The sequence below is a fragment of the Ascidiella aspersa genome, chromosome 4 (genome assembly GCF_963924565.1).
Source record: "Ascidiella aspersa chromosome 4, kaAscAspe10.2, whole genome shotgun sequence".
NCBI classification, from domain to species: Eukaryota; Metazoa; Chordata; class Ascidiacea; order Phlebobranchia; family Ascidiidae; genus Ascidiella; species Ascidiella aspersa.
Window position 1 is genome coordinate 18,203,055 of NC_139450.1, and position 20,131 is coordinate 18,223,185.

At 36.2% G+C, this 20,131-nt stretch overlaps 1 protein-coding gene across 2 annotated transcripts; it reads left to right on the forward strand.

Annotated features, from left to right (window-relative positions):
• Window positions 1-7,936: 7,936 nt before the first annotated feature.
• On the forward strand, window positions 7,937-19,736 carry LOC146148516 (uncharacterized). Of its 2 annotated transcripts, XM_083387323.1 has the most exons (13): window positions 7,937-8,062; window positions 9,590-9,661; window positions 10,460-10,534; window positions 10,840-10,878; window positions 11,009-11,110; window positions 11,826-12,475; window positions 12,598-12,959; window positions 13,202-13,340; window positions 13,759-13,895; window positions 14,881-15,019; window positions 15,385-15,741; window positions 16,251-16,403; window positions 18,986-19,736. In XM_083387323.1, the coding sequence occupies exons 1-13, from the start codon at window positions 8,023-8,025 to the stop codon at window positions 19,106-19,108; spliced, it is 2,388 nt and encodes a 795-aa protein (XP_083243449.1). In that variant the 5' UTR covers window positions 7,937-8,022; the 3' UTR covers window positions 19,109-19,736. The 2 variants fall into 2 exon arrangements, with proteins under 2 accessions (XP_083243449.1, XP_083243450.1); XM_083387324.1 differs by lacking the exons at window positions 13,759-13,895; window positions 14,881-15,019.
• Window positions 19,737-20,131: the final 395 nt, after the last annotated feature.

A 20,131-nucleotide genomic window follows, 5' to 3' on the forward strand; every position in this document is an offset into this window, starting at 1 on the left:
AGCATTGAGCACAGATAAAAAATATACATTGCTTGATATATACTTTGGTACAATGGCCATATTGTAAAGAAGGTATAAATACACAACATGGCATTAACTAAATTAGGCTGACAAACGTGAATTTGTATGTTTAGAAAACGGCATGTATTTCGTTCATATTTTAAAGTCGGAATACATTCGAAAGCAGCGCAATATATCTATATATATTAGGGCTAAGTTTGTTAAACTTTTGTTGGAGAGAGTGCCACAGTGCAGAGGACGCTTTTAATCTGTAAATATGGCCAAATAATTTGTGGAATATACGAAAAAGACAGCAAAGATTCGAAAAAAAAAAAAAAAAAAAAAAAAAAAAAAAAAATCAAAAACAAATCCGGATCCGGCCCGCGGGCCGTGTGTTGCCCAGGTCTGCCCTAGATCGACGTTTTAAGCGAGAAAAAGGCGGAGACCGCTTGATTTATTGTTGCTGATTGTCAAACACACACTTGCTGATCAGCCAATCCGAACGAATAACAAAAGGCTAAAGAGAAAAACTATCTTTATCCATAGTTGCCATTCTAGATTATTTTAATCTAGATTTAAATGTTTTGGTTTGAATCTAGATGTAGGATTATACAATCTAGATGTTAGATGTTTTTTTAGATTATTATAAAAAAATATTGTATAAGCTAAATTAGTGACAGATTCGCTATTGACGATAAATATTTCAGTAATTTCAAAAGTTAAAAAAAAAAGTTTTTTCAAATCAAAAGTTTAAAATGATGAGATATAAATTCGAAATTTCAGTAACTCGTCATGTTCAGTAAAATGTTTTATAAAGCAGAAATCTTAAATCTAAAGCATCAAGCAAGTCCCTTTATGGAACTTTATACGGCATTAAGCTTTGAATGTTGATTTTTTGTCCAAAAGTGTTGAATATGTTCAAAAATCATTTTTAGATTATTTTTTAGATTTCTCCATAAAAATCTAGATGTTTTTAGATTATTTTTTTGGTAAATCTAGATGATTACTGTCAGAAAAATATGGCAACTATGTCTTCATCTAGTGTTTACGGTCTACCAAACATAAAAAGGAAAAACGGCGTTTTGCGTTTGATTTTGATTTCGCATTAGCTCAGTGGTTCCCAACCTGGGGTGCACGGACTTGGGGGTCCGTGAGAAAGCATTTGGGGGTCCGTGATTACCTTGATGAATTTTAGGAAAAAAACGAACAGCGATCTTTTTGCTTTAATTTCTCTCTTTAAATGCACATGTGTCAAGCTCAAGCCCGCGAGAATAAATTGTACCGGTATGCATTAAAATAAATCCATGCTGCTGCCTACAGTGTGAACATTGACCTTACACTACATTACTACATTTACCAGTCCGCAACGCATGTCGATTACAGTTAAATCAGGATTGGTTCGTCTATTACGTAATAGAAAGCATGAGGTGCAACAAAAGTTTACCTCATAGTGGCGGGAACGACCACACTGCTTGCAGTTGGAGACTACGCTGTACTGGTAGGCCAGTAGATATGTACCGGTAAGCATATAGGTGGTATGTATGGTCATAGTCAATATTTGAATGAAAACACCAGGATGTAGCTAAATAGATATGAGGAATAAGGCAGAGGAATAGTGTAAGGTAATGATTAAGTGTGACCTTTTTTTCACCATGTTACCTCTGGCCCTCTTCCCTGCTTTGCAGGTGTAGCGGGTTGGTCGTCAGCCTATCTTGTCTTTATTTATATATTTTTCCCGACTTTTTTCTAGTTTCTTTATTTTACTATTATGTCAATTGTTTATTCAACTTTTATGCCAATGGTGTATTCGACTTTTGTTCGTTATTTCTTTCTTCAACAACAACAACAACAACAACAACAACAACAACAACAACAACAACAACAACAACAACAACAACAACAACAACAACAACAACAACAACAACAACAACAACAACAACAACAACAACAACAACAACAACAACAACAACAACAACAACAACAACAACAACAACAACAACATTGACACAGTTCAGTCAGTACAGTAGTTGAGTAGCATAATTATTACAATAATCGATAGTATGTTAATTTAGTTTCAGGCAAAATTTAGGGGGGGGTCCGCAGAATTAATAATTTGTCTAAAGGGGTCAGTGACAACAAAAAGGTTGGGAACCACTGCGATTAGCTTAAGACGCGTGACCTAATTACATTAAAAACATCGCCGCTTAGGACGGTAAGTAAAACCCTAACAAAAACGAACAAAAACGATAATGTCCCCCCCTGGATACGCCACTGCATCTAGGTATCCTCAGTCAAATTGAAACAAGGGGCAAGGAGGTGTACGTTTACCACTTTATCCTTCTCTGGCATATGCAATATAGGAAATTTGATAAAAACATGTTTTTGCATCAAATGCTGTGCCATATTCCAATTTGTTTAACGTTTAACATTTGTTGCGCAACGTGCGAAAATAAAAAGCACAAGACAAGAAGAGCGTACTTAATTCAGAAATATATATTTGCGAAATATGCACATCCAAATGTATATTTTAATAGCAAACTGTTTGCATCGAAAGGGGGGTATATATAGTTCTTCCGTCTGCGCGATTTTTCCGCAATCCCAATGAAGATAAATATATATGAAATGTCGGGCCAAAGTCAATCCTTACACTTATCCGGACTATCTATATAATGTATCTGTATAATGTTAACCGTCGAAAAGCAGAAATCTTTTTCATTTTAGTTATGCTTATTTCAGAAAGATATTTCATGTGTTTATTGGGTGTTTCTAGTATCGCACAATTTATCAGTGCGTTCTATGACCTACTGTATTATTGTTCTTTCTAAAAAAACAAACAAATAAGACTAAAATATAGCTCTTTATTCAAAAGATTTTTTGCGATATAATACACATGTTAAGTGCTGTCCTGTGTTTTGTACTCTATCCGGATGTTAATTTGTTTGCCTAAAGAGAAGATGAGTTGGCCACATAATGAAGGGAATTGAGCTGTTCGCTTAACGCCACAAATTAAAACGTCAAATTTTGTTGCAAGATTGACAAGCTTTCGCACAACCGTGCTTTATCAAAATGTCTACTTGCATCCGGTTAAGATTCCTATAGCTGTAATTTTGTTAATACATTGCGCAAGCATCATTTTTCAGTTTCTAATTTAATCTTTTATAACAAATTAGAAAGTTTGTCGGCCGGTGGCCGACACAAGTTCGCCGCTTGGTCACTGAAATGCGATTTTAAAGAGACAGATAGAGCAACGTCGCTCATAGAACTCCCTCTTAAGCGAGACGCAGGACAAGGAGGTAAAATAGAAAAATGTCATGTGCTCCCAGATAAAAAATATGTCTCTTTCTAAGAGACAAGTCGCTCATCACAAGCGAGCGCCGTCGCAAACAGGTAACGGGTAAGCAATTTTTATTTTCAAAGGTTTTTTGTTCTTACGTATGACGCAGTTTGGTGCCGGGATTATTAGATTGAATATCACGCAAAGCTCGCAGGTTTTTACCATTACAGAAACAACACACAATATTACACTTTGATTGCATGTTAAATTGTTACAATATTTTTAAACCTGTAACATGTGGCTTCAGCCAACTTTTACACCACGCCAGTTGATTAGATGCCGCTTTCTCACAGGCGGTATCGTTATAAGATGATAATCGTATTGTAGCACACAATATTGCTTTTTAGTTACATACGTTGTGGTATTGTATAATAAACTGTGTAAAACGAGTAATTTAATCTCACACGAAAAGAGTTAAATTTGATGTTTTACAGTTACACAAGTTAAAACGATAATAATTTATTCCACGCCACTCGATTAAAGGTAGCTTCCACACATACTTTATCCTTATAAAGTTATAGTCTTATTGTGGGAAAGCATTAAGTTAACGTTAGCCTATTCCAGCGCTTCTCACGGCGCACCGCCATGGAAGGCCACCAGGTGCGCCTCGAGCAAATGGAAAAACTAATTTAATATATAAAACATGTATTTTTACTTTCCTATTAAGCTTAGCTCATTGACTCCGTAGTACTTTCAAGTAGAAACACAATAAGACCTACAAAGCAACAAAACTAAATCAGATAATGTATAATACCGTAGTACTAATGTATAATACCGTAGTAACTACTAAGACCACCGACATAATAACGCTAAATTCGCAGTATGAGCACGACAGAATGAGATCTAAAATAGTCTAGATAAGACCTGAACAGTCGAATTAAGCCTAAAATTAATCGGAAAGAGACTTAAATGGACAAAATTACGCCCAAGACTGTAGGGAAAGTTGGGATGATTGGAAAAAAACAGTTTGGCATTGGCCGTTTGCTGTCGACATTTTGGCGCGGCTGTTTTGGCCCCGGATTGTTTGCCCCTGTTTAGGCTTATGGGCGGGTAGTTGGTGGTGTTAGCAATTGTGTTAGGGTTGAAAATATTCGGGGAGTTAGTGATAGTTATGGATTGTGTTCGGGGTAAGATAAAAGGTTGTATAGGTCTCATTTTGGCCATTTAGGTCTGATTTCGATTTCGTCCTTATTACGACTATTAGGTGTTAGTCCTATTTACACCTTATTCCAAACTGTCTTTCATTCCTAAGTAGATGTTATTCTTATTTTGGTCTCAAGGCTGGAGTCTTTTTAAAGATATGCAACTATAAAGCCTACATAATAAAAAAATGCAAGCAATTTAAGAGAAATACAGGTATACCTCAAAAAGTTTGCGCTCGCTTCGCTCGCAAAGTGCGCCGCCACGTTTTCAAAGGTCTCTAGGTGCGCCTCCAAGTAAAAAAGGTTAAGAAACACTGGCCTATTCAGATACAGTCAGCGGCAAACAGCCAAGGGAAGAACAGCGCCTTAGCAGTTTTACAATAGGCTACACGTAAACGCATAAACTTTATGTTTAATGGCTTCTTGCAGTTTGTTTAACCACGTAAAAGATAGTCTACGCCACAGATATTGCGTTTGTTGAAACGTTTTTCTTAACGTTCTTTCATTACTTAAGCATCAAGACACTTACACAGACAACGCGTACAGCAACGCAACATTTGAACTGAGTTTGCAAAATATTACGTTTATTGCAGCGGATTGCTTTGAACACTAAGCAAACTTCAAACGGAGAAGTGTTTCAAGGTTGTGTGTTTAGTAGCTCCATTTTTAAACAAAACACACAACGTTGCAACTTGGTTTGACACCCCCAAATATATTTAAGTCCACGGATATAATATGAGGCTTCAGCAAGCTTACAAAAAGCTGGTACCACGCGAATTAATAACTGAATGATTGCCATGTTGTTGCTGTTTTTACAATGACCGCATCCTACTTTAATTGTGAGAAGGTATTTACTCGACTTATTTATGCACAATACGGAGTATTACCTTCTGTTACATGTTAAATTACACATTTCTTTACACTTACACGGAAATAGTACCCAATAATATGCGATGGTGATCAACAATCAACAGCTTAATGGCTTCATACATTATTATCCCCAAAAAAACAGGGCATTGCACAAATACACGTAATATATCGCGCTTATTGCAAAAGGCTGCATAATTTTGTTACAAGTAAATACCGTATTTATCTTGGGCAACGCCGGGTATTTCTTTTTATTTTGATATAAATGCATTAACTTAAACGTGAGAAACCAACTTGACATACGGTAAAAAATCATGACAACGGAAAATATAATTCAAACCACTATATGCAATAGTACGTAAAATATAATTCAAACCACTATATGCAATAGTATATTTCTATCATATGCTATACATAACCGACCTTAGTAATACTGTTAAAAGATCCTCTTGGACTACCACAGTTTTTTTCATGGAGGAGCTGCGATAACAGAACTTGAAACGATATTCCGCATTTTGCACATTTAAATTCCAATGGTTTGATTACTGACTGTGATTTGTTTTTAACAAATATGTTTCCCATTGAAACATCAACATGAAATCCAAATTTTATTTTTTATTCCAATCAGTTTATTTATTTATCCAAATAAACCTTAATACAGTAAAACTGTTGTAACAAACTTAAAGCTTCTTACTTAGCTTCAACGATGTAGTTGTTCTGCTTAGTTGTAGATAACAGAGATACAACGATCTGCAAACAATTTATGGCTTTCAGGCAAACCATTAGCGCATGAATGCCAGTCGCTATTTGGCTCGTGTGTGTGCCTTTGACAGTCTATTTTTTACGACTCTGCTTAAATTTTTCCAGTTTTATTAATGAATTTTGTAAGCTAAACAAATTACATCTAATCTGTGGGCGGTATAACATTTACTTTCCAATGATAACTGCTCTTCTAACTGATCTAACTGAACATCACAATAGCATAGTCCACCTATAATTTGGGACACACTGCAACAAAATTGTTCATTGCACATTTGCACACTTGTGTGTGTGTGTTGGTACTGTAGTCATAAAGAACGCAAACCAGCTATGAACATGCCAGAACGACCCAAAGTTCGGAAAGCAACATGAGTGTCAATATGTTTGCTGCAGTACAATATATGTTTGTTTGCCTTCTGCATGCCGACCAATTATGGGTTAGTTCGGATAGTCGTTCGGTGAAAAAAACTCTTCACTTGACCAAAAAAATGGTTTGTCTACATAATGTCATATTTAGTGTGTGTATAGAGCCATTACTAAAGACAAATTAAGCGAACGTAAAAAAGTTTCCGCCTTTCCGATTTTGTTTTTCCGCCTTTTTTGATTTTTTTATTTCCTTTTTGATATGTAACCATACAATAGAGCCGTGTCGACTTATAAGCTATCTAAAAAAGGGTTTTTCAACCTGTTGACCATTGCCCCCTAAGCAAGAACAACTCAAGCACCGTCCAATACAATTCAAGCACCGTCCAATACATTTTTTATTTGCGAATTTATTTTTATTACTATTTACATGGTCTTGCAGTTTATTTATATTTCTAACAACAAAAGTATATTAGGAAATTACTATGTCCGTACTCTGCCCGTTAAGGCAAAAATGACGTCATCATTATCGAGTTAAAGATTGCATGGTGGTCTGTTAATACGTTTAGAGCTACTACTAACTTTAAAAGTTGGAGATGCCGTACAAGATGTTGAGAAATGTGCTTATCTCTGTGATTGTTTACTCGTTAGGCGACAATACTGCTGATTCACTGATCCACTGGTCCCCATTGGGTTGTGAACCACTGGTCCCCATGGCGGCCATTTGTACTTGGCATGGCCTGAGTTGAAACTTTAACTAGCTTTTCAGGTGAACTAAAATTCAATGAGAATTTTTCCTATTAAACCAGATTCCATAATCACTTTGCTCTAGTACAAAATACAAACTCTATTAGATCGGAAAATTTTACTTTTTTGCTTTTAAAATCGTTTTATTGTCTCAAATGTTACACAGATTTCCGTCTTGTTCGAAATCTCGTGGACACAGATGGCGTACTGTTGCATCTTGATACCACAGCCAAAATTTCTAATATATTTTTTAAAGGGAAAGGGGATATAGCTCCCGAGTCACTGATCCCCATGATCCACATAGTCCATGGATTCTGTGCAAACATAGTAGGTTGTACTAGGTTGTTTATAGTAATATAGGTTGTTTTATTAATTTATCTTGTAGGCCCTACCTGAGAACCATTAAATGTGTAATATTTACAGCAGAGGCACTATAAAACATTATAAATAAGTAATTATTATATAATTTAATCGGTATAATCTTCTTGCATAGTATTCAGTAAATTTAGAATTTATGCCATCGTTTGCTCAGGACCTACATACGATTCATTTCATATTACCATCCACTTTTAAACACACTGAGAATCTCACAGATGTGTGTTTTTTTGTAATTTGAAACCAGCACAGGTAGTAATCGAATACCTATAATAAGACGAGCTATTCGTACATAAATATGATGTGGCGATATGGCCAGACGTTCGGTCTTATATTTATTCTGTCGGTCGTCGGTTTTCCTTATGTAACCTGCTTTTGCTCGAGTGAAAAACCTGTTATAAAACTAATGATATGCAGTAGCTAAAATAAAGTGTCATGGCATCAAGGCAGCTAACTTCTACAAGGCCTATTAGGGGTAAGCCTGGATTAATAAGATAACATTAATTTTAAAATGTATTCAATTATTCAGCTTCTCAGAGTATCATTTGTTGATGTATTAATAGTTGTATAAGTGTTTTGATACCGTTAACCAATTTAGTTTTGGTCTAAAACTGTATTCTATCCAGGGTACTACTGTATATGCTTTTCTGGGCACTATGTGTACGTGCTTAAAGATGCGCCCTATTTTTTTGTAAATTTACTTCATTGAGCGCTCAAAATATTTCAAAATTAGCCTGACACTAATCTAAATCTATTTAAAATCACATGTTTTGTCAAAAGTAGGTTACACGTAACACCAAGCTTGCCGAAGTCTGGTTTATTCGACTATGGCCAAGGACCAAGTATGCCCGGTGTCTGAGAAACAGATAATTTGATTTTTTCCGGAACTTTTTACCCCTACTCACAATTCACTATGAAATAAAGCATATCTACTATGAATAGGGCATTGAAGCCAACATTACATCACCACGCATGGTGCATTATTACCATAGGTTGTCATTAAGTGATTTTAATAGGCTTGCTCAAACGAACTGGGAGGCGATTGTGAACTATAAAGTCAAGCGCAAAAATATTGCGTTTATTTGGTTTCAGTTGGCAAAGGTTTTACCTTACAAGGAGATGATGCATTGGATACAAAAAGAATAACTCATTTCTAGATATATATGATTGTCATTGACTCCACATCTTAATTGCTGAAACGAAATCACGTATAAAGATAGAACGAAGCGCAAAAAACATAGCCTGCATTGGATTAATCTTGTTTTAAACAAAGGATTGGTGTTTCACAGCAACAACAGCCTGGTTAATAACGGCCTTATAGATGTACACAAACAGGAAAAAATATTAACTAGATAACTAAAATTTGGGTACACTATGCACGGATCTGTAATGTAGCTTAATAATAAATTTCAAAGCCAAAAAGGTCGAGTAGATCGACAGCATCTTGATTAAGACGTTTCGATACGAACTTGTCAGTTACACCAACTGAAAGATGATACAAGTTCGTATCGAAACGTCTTAATCAAGATGCTGTCGATCTACTCGACCTTTTTGGCTTTGAAATTTATTAATACCGGTAACTAAAATTGTTGTTCATAGTGAGTCTGAAGTTATAAAAATATAGATTGAGGGTGATGTATGTCCTAGAGCTCCCCGTGGATCCGCCTCTGAACATTACAATATAAGCTACTTCGGTCAAGCACTATAAAACTTCAATATGTAGATTATTAAGCTTTTATTTTAGCGCTTATTTATTAATAATATGATACGTCAATAGTTGTAATACAAATCCGTATACATTCAATCATAATAAACTTTCCCTTTTAAATATTTTACAACTTCGCACCCGAAAATCGCAAACTTTTTGATTAAAAGATTTGAATATAGCGTTCACTAGACTAGAGGCATGGACTATTTAACAGTGTTGCCACCTGGACTCGACTTAGTAATAAATATTGCATTTTGTTTTGATTCCTCTCTGTAATAAAGAAATACATTTTAGGTCCAAACCCATTGTTGCGACATAAAAGTGAACAAGTTTTATCACCACGGACACGAGGTGTATCGAAAACAGGTGAAATGCAATTATAAAAGCCAAAAATAATCACACAGTTAAGTTCCAGTTGTTAGATATACGAAGCTGTACCAGTTGCATAATAACCAGTATGCTAAATACGCAATAATTCATTATAAAATTGAAATAACTAAGATAAAAATTATATGGTAAATAACTTATAAAAATTAATTCGGATGCAATATATTTAATTTTTAAATTGTTACTGTGGATTTTCGGGGGCCGATAATGTTTTTCAGAAATTTGTTATAGGTATTTTTTTCGTTTATCCAAGATTGTGTTGCTTATACTTGGTTTGAATTTACACCAGGGTTGTCAAAGGTACTTTACCCATAATTGACAATCGTGACATTGATAAATTAATTTGTTATTGAAATTTTAATCTTAGCCTACTAAACTTTTTGTGCGAATTATAGTAAAAAATGTATGTCAACGCCTGCAGCATATTTTTGCAAGGATATTGCGAACCGAATCATTATAACTGGTTGATGGCCGTTATATGCGGATACTTTTTAAATATTCGTTTTAGGATATTTTTGTTGGGCCCCCATAAAATTATTATATGGACTGGTTGTAACATTCTATAAATTGTTGCATTAACGAGGTAACATATTTGACACAAAGGGAATTTACGTAACGTTACTATATTACTCTTTGTCGCTATATAGCAATTAACTTCTAATAGTGCTGTCGATAGTTACAACTGAACGAAAGCTGGCTAGCAGCTATTACAATAATTCACCTTGAGCGAAAAAATAAGTTTCTGGCACATTTACAAGTTTAAAAACGTTGATTCAGATATTCACGCTTCACGACTGCAGTCAGATCCCCAACCAAACGTTCGACATCAGCCGAAAACGTCAATATCGCCAGGTTGGTGGTTGAAAAAAAATGTCTTTCGTTGTTTTGAATTGCAAATGCCTAACAAAGTAACGAATTTGTTTTGGTGAGCTTCGTAAAAGTCAAGAATGTAATATATCCGAACATATTAATCAAATAATATCTTAGTTCGTAATGTTGCGTTTAAACGCATGTAACGGTAAAAACCTTTGTATAAGTAATGATCTGAAAAGGTTAAAATTAATAAAAATGTGTTGATCATTAGTACCACCTTTTTTAGGAAAAAGTTAACCTCTTTGTGGACAATATAAGTTTATATAACACATGTTTTATTATAGAAATACCGGATCCAGAACTTTTGGCTTCACCAGAGACACGTAAGTTTATCGTTTAGAATGTTTCAAAGTTTTGATAAAGTTTGACTTTATTCCATCCCTTTAATGCACTTCCCAAGTGCAATGATATATATATCAGAAAAAACAACTATGACTGGAATTATTTTTTCAGTGCAACAAGAGGTTTTCATGATGGACGGCATCGAAACGTTTCATACAGGCGACGTAATAAATAACGTCACAAACCTGTATTCAACATCACTTACTTCTGAAGGTATGTTAAGTGGCAAATATCAAAACAAGTAGCCTATTGGTGAGCGACACGGGATTGCGCAGGTTCTACTCCAAAATCTTTTAAATGGCGGAGTCGCAAAGTTTCCAGCACATAGACCAGATTGATATAATGTTTCGCTATATTCGTTCACCAAATTTATTTAAAAAAATAAAATTCAGTAAACAAAGATTCCAAAGAAATGTTTTTAGATGTCTAACAAGTGTTACGTTAAGTGTGTTGACTAAATTGTATGCTCAAGGTAGCGTTGCCATTTACTGAAACGCTTTGTTGCAGAAGACTGCACTGTTTCAGGTGATCTCCAGAAACAAGTAAGATGAACCATATGCTCGTTTGTAGGCCTATCAGATTTCATATAATTTTATGATGCTAAATCAGCACTGAAACCTACGACGCTTGTACAGCGCCAAACAAAAGTATGTTTTAACAATGTAACTATAGCTTTAACTGTAAAATGTTTATTCATTGAACCAAAGTTGCGCAACGTTGTGCAACAAAAGAATAGAGACAATTTAATTGTGGCCAGTCGTGCTACATATTTCTCTTTTGGTGTTTGCGACAATAGAGAAATGTTTGTTATGCCCCCAACAATGCACACGTAATGTGATCATATTCCTAGATGCTATGATCGTAAAGTATGCTGCTAAATCTTAGTTTAACAGGTATTTAACAACATTTGTTGTCGGTATACTTACAGTGCAAAAATTCTCTAGCTCGGCTGAACGATGGGTCCGTGAAATATCTGGAGAAAGTATGAGCCCGATTGACCTTGACATGCCCTTGACCAAAGTCGATCTGGAGTTAACGAGCGAACAGGGGCTCTTTTTTCCTATCGATGCAAAATTCGGGAGAAACCGTAGGTCGACGGGCAAATATTTGCCTCCAAGGGGAACCGTGTCATTGACGGACATCTTTAAACTTAGCGAAGGCAATGCAAGAGCTGAGGCCAATCGACGATGTACATCAGGGCCATCCAAAGAAAAATATATTACACAGCACGGGAACCGGGTTCTGGTAACAGGACAGGCTGGGATAGGAAAGACGACCATCTCGAAGAAGATAGCGCAGATAATTCTTAACAAGAAAATTCTTTCTACCACAGAAATTGTCTTCTACATTCGAGTTCGTGACATCAACTTCAAGGAAACGCTGTCACTGGTTGATTTCCTCCTGAAGTATGGTGTCAGCGACGGAGAGGAATTTACATCCAAAGAGAAGTTACTCATATGGAAATCAATCAAGAAAAATCCAAATATTGTCCTTATTCTCGATGGCCTCGACGAAGCCAATGCAATTGATATTCCGAGCGGGGCAATTCCGAAAGTGGGGTCATCGGAAAATGTTTTGGTATGTATTAAAAAGAAAACAACACCTATTCCGGATATACAATTCTATAATATATCCTACATAAATGTAGTCAGGGGTATGATTTTAAATATTTTAATTTAACATTTGTGGTTTAATATTAGACAAGTCTTCTGGTCGGCAACATCTTGAAGGGAACTCTTCTTTCCCAAGTGAAAGTGGTGGTAACGTGCCGACCTCGACAGGCGTTTTGTTTGTCACCGCAATATCGTCCTGGTGCAGTCATCCGTATTATTGGGCTTTCGACAGATGCTCAGAAGAACATTGGTAAGCAAATCTGCGGATTGCGTGACGCGACGAGGGTTTACCAAGCCTTGCATGAAGATCCAGACCTGGAGAGCGCATGTTATGTCCCTGTGTTTTGTATCATCCTCTACGCAGCACTCCACCATGACAACGATCCGATGAAACCAAAGTTAAACACCATCACCAGTGTCATGCTTTTCTTGCTGCGAATCTATCTCAGGTGATCTTAGAACAATAAGCCAATTACTAACGTTTTAATATGTTCTGTGTAATTAATTCACGTAAATGACCATTCTTAAACATTCAGAGAAGATATTTCGACGAACAATTTTATGCAGCTGGGTAACATTGTCGTCTTAGTTTTTCCCACTTTATGCAAAGTGATCTCTAAAGTATACGAAACCAGGATGTGTTAAATAGTGAATTAAAATGATTTGTAAAGAGTATCTTTTCTCTTGACAGGTCTGAGCATATGCGCGAAATAGACCTGAGGGAGTTTATAAACGTTGTTCACCTCGCCCGTGTCGGCTTTGCAAAAAAACAAAGTGTCTTTAATCAGAGCGATATCGATAGTGCTAGAATATCTCCACTAGCTTTTCAGGTTTGTTTTGAATAACAAATAGTATGCTGTTTTGTGAAGTAAATTTCTACCAAGCTTTTATCTTCAGTTAAGGTTTTACAATTTACAGTCATGGCATGGTTCTTGAAAGTTGGTGAACAGCAACTTCGATTTTTTTTACATCATGGCTTTAGTTTTTTTATTGAAGCTCAACTGTCGTTTGCGGAACCAGCCTTATGATGCGTGACTAGTTTATAATGCATTTATCTACGCCAACGTTTGATATTTTGTTGATGGCCAATCCGAAAATAATACCTACTTTAAACGGCCAATAGTGCAAAAAGTGTTGCCAACCCATGTCTGAAACATAATTTAGGCTAGTTAAAACTTTTAAACTTTTATTATGAAAATATAAAAAATACGTCAATTTATAAACTAGAAAACATTTTTATGAACGTAGGCCTTTATGGTAACATACTTGGATCCTACGACCAAGTTGAAGTTTCGCATCCTGGAGGGCGATCAACAAAGTTGCTTCTCACATATGATTTGGCAAGAGTTCTTCACCGCTTTGGACCTCCTCTTTTTCGCAGAAACGTAAATAAATTATTTTAAAATGCTTACATTTTTGAACTGTAGCCCGTGATTAACAAATTTGAAATAAGTAGGATAATCGCAATCCTTCTGAATATTTTAACTTAAGCAGATCGAGCTAATGTGTAGTAAACACATAGGGCAATTGGAGCTTTTAGATATAGGCTTTGTCACAGACACAACAATGTGCCCGCTATTTGGGAAATACTTCGACGCCTTTCAGCCTAAATACCCAGAAGTGTTAACCTTTAGTTAGGCTTTCAGATTTGGTTTTCAGTTGCACATAAAACACACGTGTTTTCACTGCCACTTTTAAAGTAAAATGAACGGCTTTAACGCAGCAAACATCACGCCACTTTTGGGGATTATGACGCCGCACTGCCAACGGCTAGTCGTAAACAACAACAACGAGTTTAACGCACAAGGAAAGAATGCTATACACCAGTGGTTCTCAACCTTTTTAGCTTACGGACCGGTAAAATTTCAAAAGTTTTGCGGACTGGTGAACCTTAAAAAATCAATATCAACCCAAAATGTAATTACGACAAAAGTATATGTAACTTAAAAGCAAAGAATGGAAACGTCAATTTAATAAGCAATTTGCTGCTGTCTTTTTGATATCATACGCGTTTTACGACTTAAACGAGTTGTCCAAAGTAGACCATTAACTCTATGTTGCGTCACAATGTAACAAACGGAACCGGCGAAGTTCTACATTTGATGGAAAAGCTTTTAATATCTTGCATTTTGCAACTAAAATTGTAATATATTCGGCGGACCGGCAGGAAACTTGATGCGGACCGGCGGTTGAGAATCACTGCTATACACAATCGTTAGATAGATGCTAATTTGTGACAGGCTGTAAAAATATATTGAAATAAATCCGGAATACTCAGAAAAAGTTTTTCGCACTATGCATTTTATTACTTAAAAAAAGTGATCTGTGGTTTAGCCTCGCTTAGTTTCACCCAAATATGTTTTAATGTAGGCGGGATTTCGAAGAACACCAAAGCCTACTTCTTGGGGATTTGCGCTGGGAAGTTGTGGGAAAGTTTATGTACGGTCTCACCAACATTGATAATATGAACCAGTTCAAACAAAACATCAATGCATGGCGGCCGTGTCAGGTGTGTGCCATCAGTATGTTATTAAGGAGAGTCAGCAAAATACGTATAGTAAACTCTCGTAAAATGTTGAGATTGCAGCAAAAATTGACTTTGTTGTGTAAGTTAATTGCGGGGCGTAGGCTATACCTGGCCGGTTTGTCACAAAGACCGCAATTTCGTTTATTCATTGTGAAACATCTAACTGTATTTAGTCAAGTTGTGGACTCAGGTTATCACTGCTTGTGTCTAGAGACATACTTATAGTCTATAAAACCTGTTCTCTGTAAGATAAAAGCATAATATAAATTTAAAACGTTTTGCTTAAATATAACAAACATAAATCTTTGAAATAAATTAAATTCCCGAATTTTACTTATCTTACATAGATCAAATGGAACGAACGATCAGGTTTGCTGAAGACTTATGCCGAGTGCTGGTTCCAACGAACCTCATACGACAGTTATAATTTCCTCCATGTATGCAATGTAATAAGGGAAGCCAGGGACCAGTCGTTTACACTGAAAGCTGCAAATCGTCTCCCACAAACGCTGAAGGTTTCCGGGTCAGATGGTGAGCCAATTATTATGTTCAACAATGACGTCAGAAGCATTTGGGGTCTGCTCAACGTAGCTGCCGAATTCAATGAACAGAACCCGGTAAAAACGCTCGACTTTGATCAAGTGGAATTCTCCGGCGACAGCTTCGTTAGACTGGCTAACAGTTTGGCACAGTTAACAAAGAAGGTATTTATGACTTTGTCGACCAAAGCATAGGCTACTAATAAAGACATATAGCAAAAGCAATTAGAATAATTTTTGCGTTATACTGTTTTTAGTCGTTAACATTATTATAGGCCAGTGGTTCTCAACCGGGGTCCCATTTGTAATGCTCCAGGGTGCCGAGAGATATTTGAGAATCTTTAAGAATCTGAATTTTTTTGTAAAAAAATTTATTTTTTATTTTTTAAGAATCTGATAACTTTTTTTTGTAAAGATTAAAGTGTAATAAATCCAATTATAACTTCCTACGTTGTTCCAGTTCCGTTTATTGTGACATTCTAAAGAATTACCTATACCCAAAAATCTTGTAGGGGTGCCGCAAGCCATAAAAGGTTGAGAAACACTGATATAGGCCTACAAATTATTCTCATCTGTCATTATGTGGGTCAAAAAGTGTGCAAAGCAATAGGCCTATCCTGGTGAAACCTAGCAACCAAACTTAGGTATAATCGGGATTTTGTTCCACGTTGTAGATAGAGAACATTCGACTTGTAGAATGCACTTTTGGTGATGCAGGGACGGCTTCACTAGCCAAGTTGTTGCATAAGTTTGACCGCATTCATATTGCATACTGCGAAATATGTTCTGATGCTCTTTACAGTCACTACAGCAAGATGCCGGATCCGGTAAGACCTAAAAATATAAGTATGACAAAAGATTTATGAGTAGTGAATTATAAATTGTTGTTCAAACAGTAGGCCCTAAACGAATCGCATTATTGTTTTCAAGCTGAAAACTAAATCTGTTTCTCTAAGTTGCCAGTGTATAACTTTCATCGTCTACTAGGTAGGCTATATGCTTTCACTCTGACAAGTGTAATGTGTTTCGGTTTGTTACACAAGAAAAAAACACCGACGGCTTTAAAAAGACTAACTAAATCAAGCCCAGGCTAACAAAAACTCCCTCGACCCCTCGACCTCTCGACCATATACCGTAACCGTCGATCTACCAACTAAGCCAGGGGTCGGCAACATTTTTCTAGTCGCGGGCCAAAACCAAACTCAGAAAGGTCTTTACGGGCCGCACAAAGTGTATATTAGGAATTGTGTTATTAACATGTTGGAAATGTGAATCAGGCGGGCCTCGGATCGTCTTTGCACTTAAAAACGTGTTTAATTACATTTGAGGAGGCAGTAAAGTGTTGACGCAAAGCGTAAAAAAAGCGTTTGTTTGGTTTAAAATTAGAGTTCACACGTCGTCATCCGTACAACGAATGAAAAGTGTAATAAAACTACTTTGATGGAATTCCATAGCATTTAAAGGTAATCTATAGCTCAGTGTTTGTTAAGAGCTTTTTAAGTCAAGGTACACCTGGCGAGCGAAGCGAGCGCGATTTTTTTTGTATACGGGCAATTTCTTTTACATTTTATGCAAGTTTTTATTCCATTACCGAAATAAAAATAAATAAAATGTTAGAAAGTATGTCCAATATTTTGGAATAAGTACGTTTTCCGTTTTTCCGCGACGCATTTGGCAACCTTCCACGGCGCAACGGTAATAAAGAGCTAATCTAGTTCAAAAGACAGCGTCAAAACGTAAACAAACCGGTGCAGAATGGTCATTCGCGCGAAGCGCGAAAATTTTTCGCACTTACTTAGTTAAAATAGTCAAAAAGTATGTGAAATGGACTCGTGTCTAGTTTGACACAGGAGCGGCGGGCCGGATGAATTTCATCGGTTGCCGACCCCTGAACTAAGCTATAAAGCCTCAATGGGAGAAGTCGACAAATAACCCTGACAGCTGACATCATTGTTTTTAGGCTATTTGATTAACGTTAACGGTTAAGGTTCCTGGTGAACTATGAAACGTACGCCGTTGTCGGTGGTCAAACGGGACGATCATCTGGGTATCTAGATTCTAGATAACAGTCATTCTACAAGAGAGGGCCATATATCTTGTAGTTTCAGTCACCAAAAGAGTATTAATAATGTTTTGTTAACAAAATCCATGGTGTAAAAAAATCAAACCAGTGCCCGTCAATCTCATTTAGACTGTCAGGCTATTTCAGCGTTTTTTGAACGCTTGTCGGTATTGTTGACACCAGTGCGATTGGTCGGTTTTGATCCCTTTTTTCAAGGCCGTTAACATTTAATAAAACCAAAGTCAAATCGGTATTTATAGCTATGAACTGAAGAGCTGTGAAAAATATTTACCTACGTTAATATATTTGTAATTAAGATTGCTGTTGTAAATTACTTAGCATAAAGTAAACAGTCCAAATAGCTCAACAATCGACCGGTGCTGACACTAGTACATAATATTAAAGTCGCGGACATCCAACATGACGTTGAGTATCGGGTCCACTTCAATCAGAGATCCATAATTCGACCTAAAAAGAAATATATACAATTATACATATATATGAGAACGTGTCATATTTAGTTTAGTTTTTTAATTCAAAATCGTGTTGGTGATTTAAGTATACATTTATGCTTACATTCTAAATCTGAGACAATATTGCGTCTGTTTAATTACAGAATTACCTACCCGTAAAGGTAAATCATTACCGGAATAACATCATAGAAAATATATTGTTTAGACTTTCCTGCCTTGGCCAAAGGCAGTCATTAATAAGTTCTAGTCATTAAAAGAAGAATATATTTCGCCATAATTTAAGCATCATCAGTCTCTAGAAAAAAACAACAACAAAACAAATGCAAACACGTAATAGCATAATAAATATGTAAATTACCAACCAGAATATAATAAATAACATTGATACTATACAGTGATCCAAGAAAAATTTAATTCAGAAGAAGACATAACCGCATTGAGCATACAATAAAGATTTTTACATTGCTTGATAATACCATTTACCGAGATAAATTTGAAAACGTTAATGCTGTGGGTTTTTAATTGACAAGAATTTAGTACGGGCAGATTATTTCGAAACTCTGCTCATAAACGAAAAAGCCATTTATTTCATGATTAGGTTTTTGGGGTTTGGGTCAAGTAAAGGGTTGTTTATATCTTATTCTGATGGTTTTAGGTCTTATTGTGACTTATTATTTCGTTTATTATATATTAGTCCTATTCTACTGTATATTAGGTCTAATTCCGAACTGTGTTTTATTCCGACAATGATGTTATTCTAATTATTTCGGTCTTGTTGCTTGAGTCCTTGAACTTTTGAGGTTTGTGGTTTTGACTGCTAAGCAGTTAAAGAATATTTTGGCCGCCTAGATTTACAAAACTAACTTTGCTTTAGAGACCGGAAGTATGGACATTCGAAACTGAAAAGGTGCCGCGAGATTTTGGCTACGATCTTAGAAATGCTGAACGTCGAAGGAAATCAACATCCGAGGATCAGACATTTGAGAAAACGTTTTGACCTCTTCATACTAAACTGTTGACAAGCGGACACCGACTGTCCAATGCGGAAAAAAATAAAAGATTTCTTTCATTAACGTATTATAGTGATCTGTAACTACTAACCAGTGTGACGCGAAACCATACTCGGTGTGATGTGGGTAAATTTTGACATCTCGGCTAATTAATATAAACTACAAGTGAGTTAACCCAAAGACGTGCTACATACGATTCCTCTAAACTAATTTCGACTGAAAAGACGTTCCGGCAAAATAATTATTGCCGGAAAGGCGTACACGTAAAAATATGTTAATTCTCGTTTCATGATGCCATGTCCCAAAATAATAAAAGCATGTAATAGCATAAACGTTAGCGCTGATTTTTTATAAACGAGTTTATTTTTGTATTTTGGTAAGATTTGAGTTTTGTGATATAATATGTTTAGTCCAAGCCCGTGCGTCATACTGCATTTTCTAAAATGACAGTTTTGTGAACTTTTTTCATGCTTTTGTAAACAAACCTGAATTACTTTTTGGCAATGGGGATCGAATCTGTATGTTTACAAGTCCCTTGATAATTGTAATTAATTGTAAACTATTATCACAGCGCAAATTAGTTGATTAGTTTAATAAAATATAGACATCGTTTGACTCAAATTCTTCACATGCAATAAAGGATGTTCGCGGCGCGCAAATACTTCGTTGACATCTCTTCTCAGTTGCATATTTGCGAATGGGCTCGACCCATAACAGAAGGTTTCTTGAGGTTGCCTGTTTTACGACTTCACCTTATGAGGTAACTTCGTGACAACCTCCCTGGAAATATTTATGCGTTCATGTAAGAATATCATCGGACTGTAGTGGCAAGCTTGTATTCTGTCAGCGTGTTCTGATGAATGACACCAGTTGCCACGTGCGCGACACGAAAACACAAAAGCACACGAAAAAGGCAAGTGCGAACACGTACATAAAAAGGCACACAAGACACGCTTCGCTTAACATGCTGCAGGGGCTACATTACTCCCCCCCAGAAGCGGGTTTAAAAT